The sequence below is a fragment of the Camelus dromedarius genome, chromosome 9, assembly GCF_036321535.1.
Source record: "Camelus dromedarius isolate mCamDro1 chromosome 9, mCamDro1.pat, whole genome shotgun sequence".
Classification (NCBI taxonomy): Eukaryota; Metazoa; Chordata; class Mammalia; order Artiodactyla; family Camelidae; genus Camelus; species Camelus dromedarius.
This window is the reverse complement of record NC_087444.1, coordinates 14,712,131-14,735,367: the sequence shown is the minus strand read 5'-3', so window position 1 is coordinate 14,735,367 and position 23,237 is coordinate 14,712,131. Positions and strand designations below refer to the sequence as shown.

Below are 23,237 nucleotides of genomic sequence, written 5' to 3'. Positions count from 1 at the left end.
AGGCAAAATATATACAGGTCTTGTGTTTGTACCCATTCAGCTATTCTGTGTCTTTTGGTTGGAGCATTGAGTCCATTTACATTTAAGACAATTATTGACATGTATGTACTTATTGCCATTTTGTTAATTGACACGGTTGGGTTTGGGGTCTGGGGTGCCCTGAAGGTTGCATTGGCCTGCTGGTCCTGCTGGGCAGGACCAGGGCTCAGCTGGCCCCAGGGTAGGGATTGTCCTGCTCTTGGTGGACTTGGTGTGCAGGCTGCAGGATCAGTTTTCTTCCTTTTAGTGTCTGTCCCCTGGCGGGTGAGGTTAACGGAGACTTCCTGGTAGGAAGGGTCAGTACCTGCCCACTGGGTGGGGCTGGAACTTGGCCCTCTGGAGGGCAGAGCTGTATTTATGGGCATGTCTAGAAGTGGCTATGGGTTCAAGAAGTCTTTAGGCAGCTGTCTGCTGATGGGTGGGGCTGTGACCCACCAAGTTAGTTATTTGACCTGAGGCATCTCAGCACTGGTACCTACAGGCTGTTGGGTGGGGCCAGATCTTGGCACTAATAAGCCACAATGGCAGCCACCAGCAGAAGTGTTAATTCAGTTGAATGTTTCCAAATAGGTCTGTCACTACTGTCTATGTCCCCAGAGGGAGCCACAGCCACTCCCCAGTCTCCAGGTGGCTCACCAAGACCAGCAGGTAGGTATGGCCAAGGATCTTATCATATTACTGTTTTTCCCCTGGTTCCGGGTGTGCATGAGATTTTGTGTACGCCCTTTAAGAGTGAAATCTCTATTTCCCCCAGTCTTGTGGGGCTGCTGCAATTAAACCCCACTGGCCTTCAAAGCCAGATGCTCTGGGGGCTCATGTTCTTGGTGCCAGACCCCAGGCTGGGGCACCTGACGTGGGGCTCAGAACTCTCACTCCTGTGGGAGAATGTCTGCAGTATAGTAACTCTTCAGTTTGTGGTCACACACCAGGAGGTTATAGGATTTCATTATATTGCAAGTCTGCCCTCCTATCCATCTCACTGTGGTTCCTTCTTTTTTTTTTTTTTTTACATTTTTTATTGATTTATAATCATTTTACAATGTTGTGTCAAATTCCAGTGTTCAGCACAATTTTTCAGTTATTCATGGACATATACACACTCATTGTCACATTTTTTTCTCTGTGAGTTATCATAACATTTTGTGTATATTTCCTTGTGCTATGCAGTGTAGTGTATTCTACAATTTTGAAATCCCAGTCTATCCCTTCCCACCCTCCACCCCCCTGGTAACCACAAGTCTGTATTCTCTGTCTGTGAGTCTATTTCTGTCCTTTATTTACGCTTTGTTTTTTGTTTGTTTTTGTTTTTGTTTTTTAGGTTCCACATATGAGCGATCTCATATGGTATTTTTCTTTCTCTTTCTGGCTTACTTCACTTAGAATGACATTCTCCAGGAGCATCCATGTTGCTGCTAATGGCATTATGTTGTCGGTTTTTATGGCTGAGTAGTATTCCATTGTATAAATATACCACATCTTCTTTATCCAGTCATCTGTTGATGGACATTTAGGCTGTTTCCATGTTTTGGCTATTGTAAATAGTGCTGCTATGAACACTGGGGTGCAGGTGTCATCCTGAAGTAGATTTCCTTCTGGATACAAGCCCAGGAGTGGGATTCCTGGGTCATATGGTAAGTCTATTCCTAGTCTTTTGAGGAATCTCCACACTGTTTTCCATAGTGGCTGCACCAAACTGCATTCCCACCAGCAGTGTAGGAGGGTTCCCCTTTCTCCACAGCCTCTCCAGCATTTGTCATTTGTGGATTTTTGAATGACAGCCATTCTGACTGGTGTGAGGTGATACCTCATTGTAGTTTTGATTTGCATTTCTCTGATAATTAGTGATATTGAGCATTTTTTCATGTGCTTTTTGATCATTTGTATGTCTTCCTTGGAGAATTGCTTGTTTAGGTCTTCTGCCCATTTGTGGATTGGGTTGTTTATTTTTTTCTTATTGAGTCGTATGAGCTGCTTATATATTCTGGAGATCAAGCCTTTGTCGGTTTCACTTGCAAAAATTTTCTCCCATTCCGTAGGTTTTCTTCTTGTTTTATTTCTGGTTTCCTTTGCTGTGCAGAAGCTTGTAAGTTTCATTAGGTCCCTTTTTTTTATTCTTGCTTTTATTTCTTCTAGGAGAAAATTTTTGAGATGTATGTCAGATAATGTTTTGCCTATGTTTTCCTCTAGGAGGTTTATTGTATCTTCTCTTATGTTTAAATCTTTAATCCATTTTGAGTTGATTTTTGTATATGGTTATATACAAATATATATATTTGTGGAGTGTTCTAGCTTCATTGTTTTACATGCTGCTGTCCAGTTTTCCCAACACCATTTGCTGAAGAGACTGTCTTTATTCCATTGTATATTCTTGCCTCCTTTGTCGAAGATGAGTTGACCAAAAGTTTGTGGGTTCATTTCTGGGCTCTCTATTCTGTTCCATTGGTCTATATGTCTGTTTTGGTACCAATACCATGCTGTCTTGATGACTGTAGCTCTATAGTATTGTCTGAAGTCTGGGAGAGTTATTCCTCCAGCCTCTTTCTTTCTCTTCAGTAATGCTTTGGCAATTCTAGGTCTTTGATGGTTCCATATGAATTTTATTATGATTTTTTCTAGTTCTGTGAAATATGTCCTGGGTAGTTGGATAGGGATTGCATTAAATCTGTAGATTGCCTTGGGCAGTGTTACCATTTTAACAATATTGATTCTTCCAATCCAAGAGCATGGGATATCTTTCCATTTTTTAAAGTCTTCTTTAATTTCCTTCATCAATGGTTTATAGTTTTCTGTGTATAATTCTTTCACCTCCTTGGTTAGATTTATTCCCAGATATTTTATTACTTTGGGTGCTATTTTAAAGGGGATTGTTTCTTTACTTTCTTCTTCTGTTGATTTATCGTTAGTGTAAAGAAATGCAACTGATTTTTGAACGTTAATTTTGTAACCTGCTACCTTGCTGAATTCTTCAATCAGCTCTAGTAGCTTTTGTGTGGACCTTTTAGGGTTTTCTATATATACTAACATGTCATCAGCATATAATGACACTTTTACCTCTTCTTTTCCAATTTGGATCCCTTTTATTTCTTTCTCTTGCCTGACTGCTGTGGCTAGGACTTCCAGGACTATGTTGAATAGGAGTGGTGATAGTGGGCATCCTTGTCTTGTCCCAGATTTTAGTGGGAAGCTTTTGAGTTTTTCACCGTTGAGTACTATGCTGGCTGTAGGTTTGTCATATATAGCTTTTATTATGTTGAGATATGTTCCCTCTATACCCACTTTGGTGAGAGTTTTTATCATAAATGGGTGTTGAATTTTATCAAATGCTTTTTCTGCATCGATTGAGATGATCATGTGGTTTTTGTCCTTTCTCTTGTTGATGTGATGTATTACACTGATTGATTTGCATATGTTGAACCAGCCTTGTGTCCCTGGGATGAACCCCACTTGGTCATGATGTATAATCTTTTTTATGTGTTGTTGGATTCTATTTGCTAAAATTTGGTGAGGATTTTGGCGTCTATGTTCATCAGTGATATTGGCCTATAATTCTCTTTTTTTGTAGTGTCTTTGTCTGGTTTTGGTATCAGGGTGATGGTGGCTTCATAGAATGAGTTTGGGAGTATTCTCTCCTTTTCAATCGTCTGGAAGAGTTTGAGAAGGACTGGTATGAGTTCTTCTTTGTATGTTTGGTAGAATTCCCCGGTGAAGCCGTCCAGTCCTGGACTTTTATTTGTAGGGAGGTTTTTAATTGCTATTTCTATTTCCTTTCTAGTGATCGGATTGTTCAAGCGTTCAGATTCTTCTTGATTCAGTTTTGGTGGACAGTATGTTTCCAGAAACTTGTCCATCTCCTCTAGGTTATCCAGTTTGGTTCCATATAGTTTTTCATAATATTCTCGTATGATATTCTGTATTTCTATTTTGTTTGTTGTAATTTCTCCATTTTCCTTTCTTATTTTGCTAACTTGTGCTCTCTCTTTTTTCTTCTTTGTGAGTTTGGCCAGAGGTTTGTCGATTTTATTTACTTTTTCAAAAAACTAGCTTTTGGTTTGGTTGATTTTTTCTATGGTCTTGTTAATCTCTATTGTATTTAATTCCTCTCTGATCTTTATTATTTCCTTCCTTCTGCTGCTTTTTGTTCTTCTTTTTCTAATTCATTCAGGTGGTGGGTTAAATTATTTATTTGAGATTGTTCTTCTTTTTTGAGGAAGGCCTGTATCGCTATAAACTTCCCTCTTAGCACTGCCTTTGCTGTGTCCCATAGGTCTTGAGTGGTTGTGCTTTCATTATCATTTGTCTCAAGGTATTTTTTAATTTCAGCTTTGATTTCCTCATTGATCCATTGTTTTTTCAATAACATATTGTTTAATCTCCATGCTTTCCTTTTTTTCTCCTTTGTTTCTCTGTTGTTGATTTCCAGTTTCATGGCATTGTGGTCAGTAAAGATGCTTGAGATAATTTCTATCTTCTTAAAATTGTTGAGGTTTCTTTTGTGCCCAAGTACATGATCAATCCTGGAAAATGTTCCATGTGCACTTGAAAAGAATGTATATCCTATTTTGGGGGGGTGTAATGCTCTGAAAATATCCACCAAATCTAGTTTTTCTATTGTAGTATTTAATTTCTCTGTTGCCTTGTTTATTTTCTGTCTGGAAGATCTGTCTAGTGATGTTAATGCAGTGTTAAAATCTCCAACTATGATTGTATTCCCATCAATATCCCCCTTTATCTCTGTTAGTAATTCTTGTATGTACTTAGGTGCTCCTATATTGGGTGCATATATATTAACGAGTGTAATATCCTCATCTTGTATCACTCCTTTAATCATTATAAAATGTCCTTCTTTATCTTTCTTTATGGCCTTTGTTTTAAAGTCTATTTTGTCTGAAATCAGTACTGCAACACCTGCTTTTTTGGCTTTTCCATTTGCATGGAATATCCTTTTCCATCCTTTCACTCTCAATCTATATGTGTCCTTCTCCCTAAAGTGGGTCTCTTGTATGCAGCATATTGAAGGTTCTTGCTTTATTATCCAGTCTGCCACTCTATGTCTTTTGACTGGAGCATTTAGTCCATTAACATTTACAGTAATTAATGATAGATGTGTGTTTATTGCCATTTTGAACTTATCTTTGCAGTTGAATTGGTATATCCTCTTTGTTCCTTTCTTCTTCCTTTTGTGGTTTGGTAATTTTCCTTTGTATTATCATGGATTTTATTTAACTTTTGTGACTCCTTTGTAAATTTTTGGCTTGTGGTTACCCTTTTTTGTAAATCTATCAACCCATTGCTATAACTGTTTTTATTAAACTGATAGTAACATGATCTCAAACCCATCCTACTGTTAAAAAATTTTTTAAAAAGAAAGAAAAAAAATTCTATATTTCCCTGCCTCCCTCTCCCACTCTCAGTGATTTGTATGTCTTCTTTTATAATTTCATGTTTACTTTATTTGTAATTCATGAGTTATCACCTTTCCAGTTGTGTGTTTCTCATTTCTGTAGCATCCTGCTGCTTTTCTATTTAGAATAGCCCTTTCAATATTTCTTTTAGCATGGGTTTAGTGTTGCTAAACTCCTGCAGGTTTTTTTGTCTGTGAAACTCTTTATTTCCCCTTCTATCCTCAAGGATGGCCTTGCTGGATAAAGGATCCTAGGCTGCATCTTTTTTTCATTCAGGGCTTTGAATGTATCTTGCCACTCCCTTCTGGCCTGTAGTGTTTGTGTAGAGAAATCAGCTGAGAGCCTTATGGGGGTTCCCTTGTAACTTACTCTTTGCCTTTCTCTTGCTGCCTTTAGAATCATTTCTTTATCCTTGACTCTGGCCATCTTGATTATGGTATGTCTTGGTGTGGGTCTATTTGGGTTCTTCCTATTTGGGACCCTCTGAGCTTCCTGTACTTGGATATCTGATTCCTTCTTTAAGTTTGGGAAGTTTTCAGTCATGATTTCTTCAAAAACCTTTTCAATCCTCTTTGATCTTTCTTCTCCTTCTGGGACCCCTATTATGCGAAGATTGGGACGCTTTATATTATCCCATAGGTCCCTTATGCTATTTTCATTATTTTTTATTTGCTTCTCTTGTAGTTCTTCTGAATGGGTACTTTCTATTGCCCTGTCTTCTAGATCACTAATTCGTTCCTCTGCAATATCTAGTTGGCTTTGCACAGCTATTAGATCATTCATCATCTCTGTCAATGAGTTTACCCATTCTACTTGGCTCTTCTTTATAGCTTCAATTTCATTTTTGACATATCTTATATCTCTAAACACTATCTCTTTTAATTCCTTCAGCAATTCGATCACTCCTTTTTTGAAATCTTGATCTAGTAGGCTATCGATGTCTATTTTGTTGATCTTTCTTTCAGGGGATTTCTCTTGTTCTTTTAATTGGGAAAGGTTTTTCTGCTTCTTCATCTTGCTCATACCTCTTTGGCACTGTGGTTTATGGAGTATCAGTTGTTTATTTTGGTCCTTAAGGATTTTATCTATCTGATGCCTATTTAGGAATAAAACTTAGGAAAAAAAGAAAAAAAATAAGAGAGAGAGAGAAAGAATTTTAAAAGAAGGGAGAAAGAGGGTTTGAAAACAGTGTATAATGACTAATAGAAGAGTGAGTTGAAGCAGAGTATTAATCGGGTTGAGACGTCCTTTTAAAACCTTTACCAAAAAAGGGGGGGAGATGAATAGATATATTTGAAACCTGTGTCTAATCAATAGCAGGACATCAAAACCCAAGAGAAATAGAAATGAATTAAGAAGTAAAGATTAAGAGAGTAATAGAAAATAGAACAGGTAAAAACATTTTTTTAAAAAGGGGGGGGGGCGGTTTGTCTGTGTTCTCCTGGAGTCTGTGTGCTTTTAATGTGAAGTCTATCTGTCTTCGTTCTGTTTTGGAAGCTCAGCTTGCTGTATTCAGAGGCCCTCTGTTGGCGCCCTCTTCTGTGCTGCTCCCAGCACCTGTCGGCAAGCAGATCGCGCCTCCTCCTAACACTGGGTCAGGTGCAGCTCTCTGCTGTGGGCGGGCAGGTCGCTGCCCCTCCGGATGCCGCAGTCAGATGTTGCAGACTGGCCGGGTAGGAGGGCGGGTCGTGCCCCCTCCCAGCATCTTGGTCAGGGGCTGTGTTCCTGCCCAAAAGGCGGGGGGCTGCTCTCGCTCTACCTGCGCCGCCGGTAGCTCCGCTGCTCTGTGCGGCTGCGCGCTCCGCCCTGGTCGGCGCTCCGCGGGTGGGCTCGGGGAAGACCGAGGGACAGCCCTGTCCCTGCTCCGAGCCAAAACCCAGCTCCTTGTTTGTCTTTGTGGAGCAAGTTCTCTGAGGGACCAGGATGGAAGGATCCTATCTGCCCCGGGCTGCAGGCCAGTCTCAGTCTGGCCTTTGAGGCTGCTAAGCCCTTCGGTGTGGATGCAGGTTTCGCCCCCGCCCCCGCCCGAGTGCTCAGCGCGAAGGATATGGCGGCTGTGCCTGAGCCCCGCCTCTCTTCCCCCGAAAACTTTCCGCGGGTTTTCAGAGATGGGGGTGTGCACCCTTCCGCCGAGAGCACATCAACTTTGCTGTTTTATGGAGGGCCCAGGTTGTTCTGCCCTGTGCACCCACAGCCACGGCGCGCAGCCCCTTGCGTTCCCCCGGGGCTGCCTCCGTGCAGCCACTTCCGCCCTCCGCCCGGCTTGTGCAGCCTGGCCCTGCCCGCCGCTGCCGGCCTGCATCTCAGGCTGGGTGTTGGGGGGATGCTCTGTGCCCGTTTAACTTCTGTTAGTCAGGGGCTGCTCTGTACAGATCCGAGCCTCGGAGGCTCCCCCTCCGTCCCGCTGGCCTCTCAGTTGGAGAGGGGAGACCCAGCGAGCGAGCGCCAGTCCTCCTTTGCCGCTCCCTCCCCGCGGGACCCATCCAGCGCTGCTTTGCCTTTTATTCTTTCTTTTTTCCTTTTCTCCTACCAGATTTTTGGCGTCTTTATCTTTTGAAGAGGGCGATGTTCTGTCAGAGTTCCTCAGGTGCTCTGGTTGGCTGAGTGGGTCTGTAGATGTGGGTCTTGGTGTATTTGTGGGAGAGGGTGACCTACGAGCGTCCTTCTACTCTGCCATCTTCTCCGTCCTCCCTCTGTGGTTCCTTCTTTATGTCTTTAGTTGTAGAAGATCTTCTATGGTAGGTTCCAGTCTTTTTCATCAATGGTTTTGCTGCAGATGGATGTGATTTTGTGTGCTTGTGAGAGGGGCTGAGCTCAGGGTCTTTGTACTCTGCCAGCTTGGCTGCTCCCCTAAGGATTTCATCTTACCAATTTTATCTTTTTAAAATAATCATTTATTTTGTAAAGACCTTTAACATTATTCCTACTGTTCCCTTTTTATTTAGTAACTGCAAGAAATGGCCATCTGGACAAATGCCCAAAAGGACTCTTCTCTAAAGTTTCTCCCTGTTTTAAGACTCAAGGCCGTGCCTTAAGGAGGCTCAACACCACTATCCGGCCACTATTTAAGTGACCTGCTAATCAGATGGCATTCTGAAGAGTGCTACAATTTGCAGGTATTCTAATATAAAATTACAGATAGAGTGTGCAGCCAGGCTACACTTTGGCCCAGCAGACTAGGCCCGCCCATTTCAGATCAAGTTATCCAGTGGCCTGCTACAGCCTACTAAATGCTTAAGTTAGAGGGAGCTAATGGCTTTCCCCCATAGCTGTAGACTTAAGTCTTCTGAACCTTGTTCTGTATCTCCAATGGCTGAGATAACTATATCCAGAGCACTTCATATAATGGCTGTAGTCCACCAGGAGCCCACACTAGCAGAGAACTCCTTGCTCACCCCTTTCGCCAGCACCCAAAAGCCCCCGGAACCATGACACAGAGTACTACAAGCCTACAGGAGGTGTCACATGATGCTGAATTAAGGAAGGAACCAGACATAGAAGCCCCCTCACCCAACCTTCTGGAGAGACCCCATGCTAAGGAACAGAGGTACATGAAGCAAAGACAGAAATGAGCAGGAAACATTATAATCCTCTGTCCCCTGTCCCCACCACACATGCATCCCCACCCATGGGGCCCATGAAATGGACAACAGAAGGAAAAATGGACATGCACACACACCCAACACAGTCAGTCATGAGTCCAGAAAGCCAGGAAGGAATAAAAAGACACAGAAAATATGAATAAGGCTTTACTGGGGTCAGACAGGGCTGGGCAGGAACTACACTGGGAAGCAGGCCCTGCACACAGGCCACTACTGGTCCTCAGGGCAGTGCCGGGAGCTGAGAGCAGGGCTCCATGGGCCTGGGGTCTGCTTGGGCTTCTCATACCAGAAACCACCGTGGAAGGGGAGGATCACGGGTTGGCTTTAGTGCAGGAGGGATAACGTGGGGGAGGGGAGGAATTTGCTGAAGAAAAGTTGGGAGCTGAAACTTTAAAGGATGGATGGAAGGGGATTGGGAGGGACATAAGGGGGCCAATAAGGCATCTAGAGTGAATAGAAGGAGAAAGAAAAAGACACCTGGTGCCGGGGATGCAGGGAGTCCAGCTGTTCTCCAGGGCACTGGCACCGCAAACACAACGCTGGCTCCGCACACACAACACTGGCTCCGCACTCCAGCTCCTGCTCTTCCAGGGCACTACTTGTTGCCCCACACAGCAGTCTTTAGAAACATAGGGCTTGGGAGGAAGCAGCTGGACTTCATGTAGGCAGAGATCTTCTTCAGCCCCTAAGGGAGGGAAAAGGAAGGCCAGACCTCAGGTCTGCTGCCCCACTGGGGCTCAAGGAGCTCTACCCAATTTGAGACCCTAGTCCAACCCTTCCACGTGGGGCCAAGTGTCGAACAGAAGACAGTCTTCTAGGGTTCCCCAGCTCTGGAAAGTCAACTCTTCTAATTTTCTGTAAGTCATGTGATAGCTTAATAAGACTGAACACATATGGAGAACCTACACACGGCTTGTTGCTGTGTATTCACTCAAGACTATGATGTAGGTTTAGAATCTCTACTTGACTACCCGACAAGAGAGGTAGTACTGTCACCATTCATCAGAAGGGAAACAGGCACACAGAGGTTAAGCACCTCCCTCCTGCTCACACTGCTCATAAGTAATACGGCTAGAATGCGGCCTGGCTCTCTCTCTCCATCTTCAGCTCTTTCAGCTGCACTCCCTTCCTGACAGCTGTCAGCAAAAAGAACAGAGAGGCTCAGTCATCGTCCAGTTATACAGAGGGTTCAGTGACAACCCAGGGCAGTTGCCCACAAACATTGTGCCCTGAGGGGAATTCAGGATGGGAAAAAAACACCAAGATGAAGCATTCTATGTTTTGGATGCAGGGCCCCTAGACAGTTAAGATACGTATCTAAGGAAGAATTCCAGTGACCCCAGATTCGTGCATCTCTCCATACATAGAAAAGCACTAAAATCATTAACTTGAGACATCTCTTTTTTGATGACTAGCAATCTTTTACCAAGACATTTACTTGACTACTCCTTTTTCACAGATCTCCACCCTTACCTCTTCAGAGCAGTTCCTCAGAGCTCTCTGAGAGGCTGTCTCCTGAGGTATAGTCTCAAGTAAGGTCCCCAGATAAAACTGAAACTCACTCCTCTGACATTGTGTGGGGTTTTTTTCCAGTTGGCAGCTTTGGCAACCAGGAGGGGACACAGAGCAGACTTCTCTTCTTCTCTTCCTCACCTGAACGTTACAAGGATGTGGAGCCTTGATGCGAGCAAGGCCCCTTGTGCTCATTCACTTCTTCAGCAAGTCTGACAAATTTGGGTGAGTCTCTCCCGATCTTAATTCTCCCATCTTGGTTGATGATGCTGAGTTTTTCTTCAATGGTGGATAAAAATTGTACCTGACTCAGCTGAGAGATACTGAGAAAGTGCCCATCTGAGAGAAACTGAGAAATTTTTGCCCAGTTGAAGACACTGGGAAGGTTGGGAGTGGTTGATTAGGAAATGGCTGTTGGCATATTTCCTTGAATTAACTACTTTAACAGAGTTTGTTGGAATAAAAGTATAGATATCTTTGGAGCTAAGAGCTCTCATATGGTAAGGAACATAGCTCCACCTGGTCAAGTATGACCTTCTCAGGCAACTGAGAAACCTGTGGGAATGGTGGAGTGCAGAGCTAGAGACACATGCAGGCTGAAAGTAAGGGAATGAAAAAAGATATTCCATGCAAACAGAAACCAAAAAAAAAAAAAAAAAAAAAAAAGCTGGCATAGCAATACTTATATCAGACAAAATAGATCTTAAAATAAAGACTGTTACAAGAGACAAAGAAGGACACTACATAATGCTTAAGGGATCAGTCCAGGAAAAGGATATAACAATTGTAAATATATATGTACCCAACATAGGAGCACCTCAATATATAAGGCAATTTTTAACAGACATAAAAGGAGAAATCAACAATAACACGGTAACACCCCACTTACATCATTGGGCAGATCATCCAGACAGAAAATCAATAAGGAAATACAGGCCCTAAATAGCACATTAGACCAGAGGGACTTAATTGATATCTATAGAGCATTCCATCTGAAAGCAACAGAATACACGTTCTTCTCAAATACACATGGAACATTCTCCAGAATCGACCACATGCTGGCCCACAAAGCTAGCCTCAGCAAATTTAAGAAAATTGAAATTGTACCAAGCATCTTTTCCGACCACAATACTATAAGGTTAGAAATCAACTACAAGAAGAAAACTGCAAAAACTGCAAACACGTGGAGGATAAACAGTATGCTACTAAACAACCAATGGATCACTGAAGAAATCAAAGAGGAAATCAAAAAAATACTTTGAGACAAATGAAAATGAAAACAATGATATACAATCTCTGGGATGCAGCAAAAGCAGTTCTCAGAGGGAAATTTATAGTGATACAAGCCTACCTCAGGAAACTAGAAACATCTCAAGTAAACAACCTAACCTTACACCTAAAGCAGCTAGAGAAAGAACAAATAAACCCCAAAGTTAGTAGAAGAAAAGAAATCATAAAGATTAGAGCAGGAATAAATGAAATAGAGACTAAAAAAAAACAATAGAAAAGATCAATGAAACTAAAAGCTGGTTCTTTGAAAAGATAAACAAAATTGATAAACCTTTAGTCGGACTCATCAAGAAAAAAAAGGGAGAGGGCCCAAATTAATAAAATCATAAATGAAAAAGAAGTTGCAGCCAACACCACAGAAATACAAGGGATCATAAGAGGCTACTATGAGCAACTACACACCAACGAAAAGAACAACCTAGAAGAAATGGATAATTTCTCCTAAAGGTACAATCTGCCAGGACCGAACCAAGAAGAAATAGACAATATGAACAGATCAATTACCAGTGCTGAAATTGAATCAGTCATTTAAAAACTCCCAACAAACAAAAGTCCAGGACAGAGGTCTTCACAGGAGAATTCTACCGAACATTTAGAGAAGAGTTAACACCTATCCCTCTGAAACTATCCCAAAAAATTGCAGAGGAAGGAACATTTCCAGACTCATTCTATGAGGCCATCATAACCCTGATACCAAAACCAGACAAAGATACCAAAAAAAAAAAAAGAAAATTACAGGCCAGTATCACTTATGAACATAGACACAAAAGTCCTCAACAAAATACTAGCAAATCGACTCCAGCAGTGCATTAAAAGGATCATACCTCATGATCAAGTGGGATTTATCCCAGAGATGCAAGGATTTTTCAATATCTGCAAATCAATCAATGTGACACATCACATTAACAAACTGAAGAATAAAAACCATGTGATCATCTCAATAGATGCAGAAAAAGCTTTTGATAAAATTCAATACCCATTTATGATAAAAGCTCTCCAGAAAGTGGGCATAGATGGAACATACATCAACATAATAAAGGCCATATTTGACAGACCCACAGAAAACATCATACTCAATGGTGAAAAGCTGAAAACCTTCCTACTAAGATCAGGAACAAGACAAGGATGCTCAGCCTCATCATTTTTATTCAACATAGTTTTGGAAGTCCTACCCACAGCAATCAGAGAAGAAAAAGAAATAAAAGGAATACAAATTGGAAAGGAAGAGATAAAACTGTCACTGTTGGCAGATACACAGGAAATCCTAAAGACACCACCAGAGAACTACTAGAGCTCATCAATAAATTTAGTGAATTTGTAGGATACAAAATTAATATACAGAAACCTGTTGCATTTCAATACACTAAAAATGAAATAACAGAAAGAGAAATTAAGGAAACGATCCCATTTACCATAAAAAATAAGATACGTAGGAATAAACCTACCCAAGGAGGGAAAAGACTTATACTCCAAAAACTATAAGACACTTTTGAAAGAAACTGAAGATGACACAAACAAGTAGAAAGGTATACTGTATTCTTGGACTGGAAGAATCAATATTGTTAAGGTGGCCATACTACCCAAAGCAATCTATAGATTCACTGCAATCCTATCAAATTACCAATGACACTTTTCACAGAGCTGGAACAAGAAATGTTAAAATTTGTATGGAAACACAAAAGGCCCCAAATAGCCAAAACAATCTTGAGAAAGAATGGTGCCGGAGGAACCAGGTTCCCTATCTTCAGACTATACTACAAAGCTATGGTAATCATAACAGTATAGTACTGGCACAAACACAGACACATATTTCAATAGAACAGGGTAGAAAGCGAAATAAACCCACATACTAATGGCCAATTAATCTACAACAAAAGAGGCAATAACATGCAATGGAGAAAAGACAGTCTCTTCAATAAGTGGTGCTAGGAAAACTGGACAGCTGCATGTAAAAGAATATTAGCACATTCTCTAACATTATGTACAAAAATAAACTCAAAATGTATTAAAGACCTAAATATAAAGTCTGGATACTATAAAACTAGAGGAAAACACAGGCAGAATATTCTTTGACATAAGTTGCAGCCATATTTTTCTAGCTCTTCCACTAGAGTAATGGAAACAAAAGCTAACATAAACAAACGGGACCTAACTGAACTTAAAACCTTTTGCACAACAAAGGAAATCATAAACAAAATTAAAAGACAACCTACAAAATGGGAGAAAATAATTGCAAACAATGCGACTGACAAGGGATTAATTTCCAGAATATACAAATGGCTCATATAGCTCAAAATCAAAATACAAACAACCCAATCAAAAAATAGGCAGAAAATAGATATTTCTCTAAAGAAGACATACAGATGGCCAACAAGCACATGAAAAGATACTCAACATCACTAATTATTAGAGAAATGCAGATTAAAAACTACAATGAGGTATCACTTCAAACCAGTCAGAATGGGCATCGTCAAAAAATCTACAAATAATAAATGCGGAGAGGGTGTGGATAAAAGGGAAACCACCTACACTTTTGGTCGGACTGTAAATGGTGCAGTCACTATGGAGAACAGTATGAAGGTTCCTTAAAAATCTAAAAATAGACTTACCATATGATCTGTCAATTCCACTGCTGTGATATATATCCACAAAAGACAAAAACTCTAATTTGAAAAGATACATGCACCCCAGTGTTCACAGCAGCACTATTTACAATAGCCAAGACATGGAAGCAACTTAAGGGTACATCTACAGATGAATGGATGAAGATGTTTATATATTACTCAGTCATAAAAAAAAATGAGATAACGTCATTTGCAGCAACATGGATGATTTGGAGATTTTCATACAAAGTGAGGTAAGTCAGACAGGGAGAGACAAATATCATATGACATCACATATGTGGAATCTAAAAAAATGATACAAATGAACTTATTTACAAAATAGAAATAGACTCAGACATAGAAAACAACTGGTTACCAAAGGAGAAAGGGCAGAGGGGGGATAAATTAGGAATTTGAGATTAACAGATACACATTACTATACAGAAAACAACTAAAGAACAAGGACCTACTACATAGCACAGGGAACTATATTCAATATTGTCTAATAAACTATAATGGAAAAAATCAGAAAAAGAATATATATGTGTATATATATGTATGCATAACTGAATCAGAACGCTGCACACCTGAAATGTAAATCAACTATACTTCAGTTTAAAAAAATGAAAGCATATTTTGTTACGGAAAAAGATCATGCTTTTGTTCCAGAGCTGGGTATTTCTAAATGGAAAGGAAAATAAGGGACAAAGTAATATGAATATAGAAAGCTGTAAAAGGTTTGTGAGAAAAAAGGAAACTTTTGAAAGTAATTCTACGTGTGGTCTGTACTGGCTAAGATTAGAATGAATGTAATTCAGCAAGTAAATTTCAACATTAAATGTGAGGTGGAGCAAAACTAGAATTTAATTTTCTCTCTGTTAAGAGAACAAAGTTTTCTTGAAATATTGATCTGCTTTTGGGAACGAAGTATAAAAAGTTTCTTTACCTTTTAAGTGATCTACTATGTATTTTGACTTCAAAATCTTTTATTGTCTCTTTGGTTAAGTGAAAACATATTGTTTCACTGGGACCTATGATCCTACTTGACAAACTGCTTTGAAAACTTTTGATATCTTTGACAAACTTTCCTAAGTCAAATTCTAAATGAAATTCTTTTGATCTCTAGCCAGCTTTGGAATGCTTCAGAGGACCCCTGAAACATCTCAAAGAGAGTTACTAAAATAATTATACTTCTTTGGCATGTTAAATTACATGAGAAATGTTGATAAGTGAGTTATAATAAACCCTCTTAGGTTATATTATATGGATAGTTATTATTATATAAAATTTGAAATGTCCTAGTATGTTATCACTCATATTTCTAGTTATTATCTTAGGTGTTGTATGGCACAGAAATAACCAAATTTCATTGACAATTATATTGTAATCCGATCTTCAACCATGCCATTTTAAGTCTTTTGCCATTTATGGAAAGTTACTGTTTTACTCTGATGCTTTTTTGAAATACAGATCTTCAAGAAGATTCATAAAAAGGACTTTTTGACAAATATGTTTCAGATGATTCCACTGAACTGGGTGAGATTATGAAACTCTAATGGAAAACCTGATGGCTTAATAAAACTACTAACAAAAAAGTCAAAGTCAACAAGAATTAATTACATGGGACTGAATGAATTGGTAAATATGACTTACAATGTTATGGCTGTTTGCCTGAAATATTACTGGCTTTCAATCTTTGTTTCCAAGATATGAGGAAACCTTTTCTCTCATGCCAACTATGATTTGCACAAGTTGATAAAGTATACCTTTGTAAACAAAGATGAAACATTTATCTTTTGCTCTCTACCTGATCCCTTCCCTCTGGACGTGGTGGCTTACTGTGATCTGCATTACAACCAGTCATACTAATCATTGTCATCATTTGTTCTCTCTTTGTTGTTTTCAAACTATTTATGCTTTATCTCCCTCATTGATGAACTATGACCTTAAAAATACTACTACCTATATTATTTATATCCTGACTATTTTATAAGATTGTTGTTTCTTGCATTACCCTCTGTGCAGCCAGTTCAATAACAAAGTGAATGATGGCTAAACCTCTTGGGGCAATCAATCACATATATAGCTCTATATTAAATTCACTGGAATGATGCGACTCTAGATGTGGGTGGAAGCAATAAGGGAAAAAGATTTCTTGGATCATTATAAACTACGTAGTAAGACATACGACCCAGAGAATTTTTTGGTTATTAACAGAGCCTAATTCAGATACAGCACAGGAATGACCTACCAGTGAAATCCTCTCCTTAAGGAGGAATGAGCCTTCCTATAACCATGAGACAAATTAGTCATCAAGTGCCTCCAAAACTTTGGTTAAATTTATGACCAAAAAGCAGGAAGCTGTAAACAAAAAGAACAGTCTCCTTCATTATCCCATTATAGAAAGGGTTAAAGTGCAACCCCCTGCAGTCACCCACTGACAGTGCCCCTGAGGGGAATTCAGGATAAAGAAAACCAGGATAAAATATTCTGGGTTTGGATATAAAGGCCCCTTAGAAACTCAGGATCGATATCTTAGAATCTCATTGACCCCAGATTCATGTTTTAGAAAAGCACCAAAATCATTAAATCAGGTATTTGTTTCCTGATGATTAGCAGTAATCTTTCACCAAAATACATGCTTAACTATATGTATTTGCCTGTCAAAAAATTCAGAATCCACTGTCTCCTTCCCTGCTTCTTCAGAGCATTCCTCAGAGCTATTTAAAAGGCTGTCTCCAAGGCTGTATTTCTCAGTGAAGTCCCCAAATAAAACGGAAACTTAATTGCAATTGAGTAGTATGGGTTTTTTTCCAGTCGACATCTCCCCACAGAAAGACTTGTTTTTCTTATTCTGCAAAAACATCCTCTTTCAGAGGGTGGCTCTGGGCTTCCCAGGCTTTGGCCACAGAATGACCTCTAGCACAATAAAGGGGCTCAGAAAGTGCCTGAGAAGCTTGCAGAACAGACTAGATCTCACCCTATGACTCAGCAAAACTTGGATGAAAGGTGATAGGAGGATAGGAACCAGCAAGGCCAGGCCAGGCTCTAATTACTCCACTTAAAGCACAGAGTTGACTTGCCTGGCCTGACAACTCAGCCGACTCACTGGGCCGCATCCTACCCTATCCCCAGTCCTGCTGCAGCCAACTTGGCAGTATGACACTCAGGTGTATCTGTGCACCATCTTCCCAAGACAGAAAGTGTCCAGTAAGTTATAAGATGCAAAGAACATGGGACTGCGTGTACGCAGCAGCTCAGGTCCCAACAGACCACACACTGCAGCTCACAGCTGTCCCCACCCTCCCAGCCAGGCAGTGATGCCAGCTCTTGCAAAATCAGAAATGCTGATCAGCCTGGACCAGATCCAGAGATGATGAGAAGTAGCTGAGAAAGCAGATTTCGTGGTGGGAAGTGGGAAGGGGAAACAGACTGTAGGCTGAAAAAACCTATTGGACTAATGGCCCAAATTCCTAAATCTGTCATAGAGCAGACTTTGTTGTTCTCCAGTGGCTGACTGAGGGTGACCGATGATGAGCTGTGAGGTGAGGTCAGGCTGTCCTCCTCCAGCACCAAGATGGTACCACACACACCACACAGCTCGGTATTCCTATAGTTCTCCAACCACACTGAGCCCCAGAGGGTGGGCGCCAGGCCTGTGTTACATCTACATCCCCCTGTGCCTGACACAGTGCCTCACAGAGAGGAGAAGATCAGATCAGTGAACATGACTCAAAATAAATGTACTATCCCATCTTCCAGGCAGAAGAAAGGAAGAAGGGAAGCGAGACAGGGAGGGAAAGAAGTGCCCACCATAAGAGATGTCAGGATAAAATCCTTCCACAGGACACCTGCATACATACTCAAATCCCAGCACCGACTACAGTCCTGGGAATGTCAGTACAACCCCAGACAGGATCCCATTGCTGCAGAGCCCTCTGGAGATGGGGAGTAAGTATTGTCTGTGTCTCTGGTACTTAATATCCATCCTACCGTGTCTCAACTCAACTCTACTAATTCCAACTACATACAAACTCCTGAAGGTTCTGCTTCATCCACACTGACAAGAGCTGTGGAACCAACTGGTAGAAGGACCAGAGCTTTTCCTTTCAGTGCAGGAAGGGAGAATCAGTGACTGCTCCCCATAGACACCAGGTGCTCTGACTGGGAGCCCAGCACAGCCTGTATTGGCTCTGTGACCTTCAGAAATTACCCTTTCAGCTTATTCCTTATCTGCAAAATGGAGTTGATACTTCTGTCATGAGGAATGTTAGAAAGGTAGAATTGGACATAATACATAAGTACTGAGCACAGACAATGCCATAAACCGAGTCCTCAATAAATGGTAGGTAGTCTCCATTTTAGCTCCAGGACAAGAAGCATCAGAGAGAAGAGGGAAGCGAAAATATACAAATATTAGGAGGATCAGGGGAATCACCTCAAAGCGGCTCATGAAGTCTTTCAGGTTTGGGAATTCATCCAGGCACTTGGGCTCAAATATGCGGTGCCAGTCAAGAGTGTCATAAGCCAAGAAATCCACAAAGGTGAGCTGCAGGAAGACAAAGGAGGAATGGGCACCAAACTCTGAACCTGGAAAAAATGACAACTCCCTGTCCCTCAAAGCCGACCCCCTTACCTTGTCTCCAGCAAACCAAGTCCTCTTCCCCAGAAACTCTGAGAAGAGCTTCATCTTTTCAGGGATCTCTTTCAAGAAACCTGGCTTAAGCTTCTCCTAAGGCACAAAACAGCTGTTACGAGTCTCAGACACAGACTTCCTGGGCAGAGAGCAGGGGTCCCGGCGCTGTACCTGACCCCATATGCCAGGTGAGCAGCCATGTCCCCCGACAGCACTCATCTCCAAACACTGCCCATGGGTCAGAGCAGCAGTGCTGGGAGACCTGGCAGAGCTCAGGATTCAGACCTCAGGCAGATGTAATAGTACAATGACCCAGGAAAGACACTGAAAGTTCTAGAAAGTGGGTGATAAAAATGGTGTGGACACCTGAGTGGTTTCTGGACAGCTGAAGACAATTTGAGAGGTTGAAAGGAAGGAGGGAGGAGAACAAAGTCTGATCCCAAAATACCTACTAGGCAAATGTGTGCCTGAGATGCCAAGGACAAGGTACTGGTCTAACACGGTAAACACCCTGTCTAGGAACTGAATTTTCACCCTGGGGAGTCTACCCTATAACTGAGTCAGAATTTTCATTTCATACACAGGGGGTTATGAGGGTCACTCTGGGGACTTTATAGGGACCAGCTTGGTGGATCAATAGCTCTAAGTTCAAATGGCAAAAAAGAAAAAACAGTGTAGATGGGACCATGTCCACCCTTTCGAACCCTGTCCAGCCCACCAGTCCAGTGGGAGGGGACTCACAAAGTCAGGGTGGTAGCAGAGCTCGCCCAAACTCAAGCGCACATCCATAGCCTGGTTCTCCAATATGTCCACACGAATCTTCTCCTCCTCTGTCTCCCCACCTGTGTCCACACAACAGAGGCTCACCCTCAGCATCCCACCCTAGCAAGCCCAGGAGCATGGTCACCTGTTCCCTGCCCCAACCCCTAGCCCCACTCACACATGTTGTGCTTGCGAGCAATGTAGCGAAGGATGGCGTTGCTCTGGGTGAGCCTGTGAGCCCCATCAATTAGGTAGGGCAGCTGCAAGAACAACAGGGCAGGTTGCTTGGGCCACCAGGCTCCCCTGCACCCCCTTCCTTGAGCAAAGGCAGAGATGAAATCTGGTACTCACAGGGCCTGTCCCATGGGAGGCACTAAACAATATACTGTACTATAACTAAATGAGCTGGGACATAGAGCATCACTGAAAGGCAGCAAGAGAACCAGGGAGCTGAGAGGCTGAGCAGAAGGCACCAGATCCTGAAACCTCTAAGCTGGGAAAGGAGACAGAGCAGTAGCACCGTCCACTTTCCCCGAGAGCACCCCCATCCCCAGCACCTACATTGGGGAAGTCCAGGCCCAGCTTGAATTTTTCATTCAGCCACTGGCTTCTGTCATAGTCAGGAGCTGTGGTTAAAAAAAAAATGCAGTGAACCAAACCTGTCCAGAGTCTGACCCTCTTTCCTGGGGAGACCTACTAAGGAGTCAGAGGCCAGTCCCCTAGACTGGTAGATCTGGAATCTGAACTCTAAGTCTCACATTCCAGCTTTATGGGGAAAGCACACTTACAAGGTGGGACCTACATGATTAAGGCTTGCATAGTGTTTGGACAAGCCCTAAGGCAACCCATGCCAATGGCTGATATAGGTGCCAATAATCAGCTCTCATGTCCTGCCTTGGAGACCAGCTGCACCCTTAAATGGTTTGGGAAGGGGCAGGCCTCTGATCCAACTGGTGGAGTGCCGCAGAGCCAAACAGCAGCAGCCAGGGCAGGGGATGCTTAGCATGAAATTAGCATGAGTTGGGCAGAAGTCAGAACACACAAGGATGCCATTACCGTCCCCCATCCTGTAAGTTTTCTCCTCATAGACTGAGTCTGTGTACTCCAGGAGCAGGCGGATGGCGTGACCCAGCTGGGAGAGATGGCCAAGGCAGAGGTCAGGTGTGAAGTCCTGACTGCCTGACTTTCTCTGTTGCAGTACACATCCCACACCCCCCAAAGCCCCCCACCCCCACCCCAAGCAGTCCGCCCCTCACCCCCTCACACACAGCCAGTAAGAAGGTCCAGCTGAGGGATGGGGTTCTGCTCCAGCAAGCCCTGTAAAGTTTCTGGTTAAACAGATCCTCAGCTGTGCAGCATTCCCCTGCTTAGCAGCCTCCATCCCACCTGCCCTAGTGAACCCCTCGCTTACCCCGCGGATGTCCCAGTAACCCAGAATCATAGGCATGGTGCCAGTTACGACACACTGAGTTGAGAGACTTCAGGGAACTGGGCTTGAAATTTATCCTCTGACCTGGGGGTGAAGGCGGGGCCGGAAGCATCCGCCCCTCTTCTCGGCCCCGCCCCCAGTGCCCTCGGGTCACACCATTACCCTTGTCAGTTGGTGCCCCAGGTGGGCGGGGTGAGAGCTATTTCAGTCTCCTAGCAGCAGCGACTCCGGAGCCAAGCTCCTACAGGACGAGGGCCACCTGGGTCGGGCTTGCCTGCTTCGCGCCCCAAGGCAGACGTCAGCTAAGTTGGGGGAGTTGGCAGCACACTCGCACTTGGGGAAACAAGCTTGAATCTTAACAAGAGCAAGGCTCCTCCCCCTCCCCTTGCCTCTGAAGTGCCTCTCAAATTTAACCCCCTCGCTGCTCAATCCCGTGGACTCAAGAAGGCTCTGACTGCCAAGTTAAGACCAAGAGTGGGGCCCCTCAAATCGAGAGGTTAGTCAAAACCTGTCACAGGAAGAAAAATAATCCTGACAGCAGCAAGTCTTCCAGACAGGCAATCAAGGAATAAGAAAAAACACTCAGACAAGGGGCAGGGAAAGAAAATGTGGTCTTGGTGTTTTCCTTTCAGGGGCTGAGGAGGACCCAGCCCTCCAGTCACGTGCCTACCAGTGTTAATAAGGACCAAATGTAAAATAATCCAGTAAGTGTATGGCCTCACTGCTGAATCCAAATCCAGACCAGGCCCAGCGGAGAGGATATCCAGGTACAGTTCAGAGATGCCCTGACAGCCAAGTTTCATGGACCTCATCTTGACTGGGACAGTGACAGGGAGTGTGGTGGTCACAGGGAGAATATGACTGAGGGGGAAGAGCTGTCCTCGGAGCAGTCAGGTGGCTCGGCTGCTGGAGAGGGTGGCCAGAGCAGTGTGACCAGCCATGAGCCTGGAGGACTGCCCTCAGGACCATAATCAGAGGGGCCCAGCACACCTTTGGTTGCCCAAGTCGTTGGATTCCAGCCCTGATCCTGGCTCCTGACCCCTGTGTGATTTTGTGTTGGAGAGGGTAGCTCAGGTGTCCTTTGAAGTCACTCTGTAATCTGTGACCTGTGGTACAGCCTGCACCAGAGCAATGTCCTACCTGCCAACCTTCTACTCTGAAGGCTGAAGATTATTTCAAAATTAAGGGAATAGCACATAAGTTGGCATGTGGTAGCCTTCCTTTCTTTAAAGGATATTACAGAACACTGGATATGTAACAACAGTTACAAGGACATTTTTTTAAATGGATTTTACAAGTTGAAACACAGAGTTATTACACTTCCAAAAAATAAGTTTAAAATTACATAACACTTTGTTAGGGTAGAAAGTTATGAACCCAGTATTAAACACGGGTTTCAAATACCCAAAATAGAGTATGAAGTTGGGGTTGAGGAGGGTAAACAGACTTCCTCTAATGCCTGTGAAATCACAGTCACAGGTCTGCACTTCTGCTAAGCTGGGGAGCTGGGAGGGTGTGTCGCCAGAGACCAGCAGAGCTCTGGCCCTGTGGCAGATGTTCCCCAGACATTCAGACCTTGTCAGGCCTCTGGGCTCCAGGTCTGGGTCCAGGCTCAGGATGCAGCTCAGGGTCAGGCAGATGCCCTTGCTGGTTTATCTACAGGGAGGCCACGGTGGCCACGCACACACAAACCTGCTGCCCCTCTTAATACTTACAATTTTCATCATATGAAGGAGCTGTCATTATGAGTTTTATACAGCTTCAAGTTGTAACAGATACATGACTAGATTCCCACTGAGAAAATGGCTTTTTTAAAATAACATTAAACAGCATAAGAACATTTAAACTACTTAGAACATATTCTGTTCTGTGAGCATTCATGCATCCAGCCATTCTATTTTTATAAAACAATCATTGAGATGCTGTCATCTGGCAGGAACCGTGAGTAAGACAAGTAACAAG

The 23,237-nt window shown here is 42.7% G+C and overlaps 1 protein-coding gene and 1 long non-coding RNA gene across 4 annotated transcripts; one reads left to right on the top strand and one right to left on the bottom strand.

The window, feature by feature from the left end:
• Positions 1 to 49: 49 nt before the first annotated feature.
• On the top strand, positions 50 to 17,224 carry LOC105085650 (uncharacterized). Of its 2 annotated transcripts, none has more exons than XR_010382220.1 (4): positions 50 to 687; positions 8,387 to 8,557; positions 10,637 to 10,780; positions 15,967 to 17,224. It is a non-coding gene; the product is annotated as an uncharacterized LOC105085650 (long non-coding RNA). The 2 variants fall into 2 exon arrangements; XR_836844.3 differs by having other exon boundaries at positions 15,919 to 17,224.
• Positions 9,178 to 21,402, bottom strand: LOC105085651 (glutathione S-transferase Mu 1). 2 transcript variants are annotated; one of them, XM_010975918.3, is made up of 8 exons: positions 21,258 to 21,353; positions 20,903 to 20,978; positions 20,408 to 20,472; positions 20,025 to 20,106; positions 19,826 to 19,926; positions 19,085 to 19,180; positions 18,887 to 18,997; positions 9,178 to 9,728 (listed from the first exon to the last, which is right to left on the bottom strand). In XM_010975918.3, the coding sequence occupies exons 1-8, from the start codon at positions 21,291 to 21,293 to the stop codon at positions 9,639 to 9,641; spliced, it is 657 nt and encodes a 218-aa protein (XP_010974220.1). In that variant the 5' UTR covers positions 21,294 to 21,353; the 3' UTR covers positions 9,178 to 9,638. The 2 variants fall into 2 exon arrangements, with proteins under 2 accessions (XP_010974220.1, XP_031313624.1); XM_031457764.1 differs by lacking the exon at positions 20,903 to 20,978 and having other exon boundaries at positions 21,258 to 21,402.
• Between the last annotated feature and the right edge of the window lie 1,835 nt (positions 21,403 to 23,237).

What these genes read in the sequence shown, in the direction of transcription:
- LOC105085651 (XM_031457764.1), bottom strand. Translation starts at nt 21,387, where the DNA reads ATGCTTCCGGCCCCGCCTTCACCCCCAGGTCAGAGGATAAATTTCAAG. An exon ending in TGCTCGCAAGCACAACATGT is followed by an intron (nt 19,927 to 20,024) that starts GTGAGTGGGGCT and finishes GTGTGGACACAG; the next exon opens with GTGGGGAGACAGAGGAGGAG. An exon ending in CTTGGTTTGCTGGAGACAAG is followed by an intron (nt 18,998 to 19,084) that starts GTAAGGGGGTCG and finishes GTCTTCCTGCAG; the next exon opens with CTCACCTTTGTGGATTTCTT.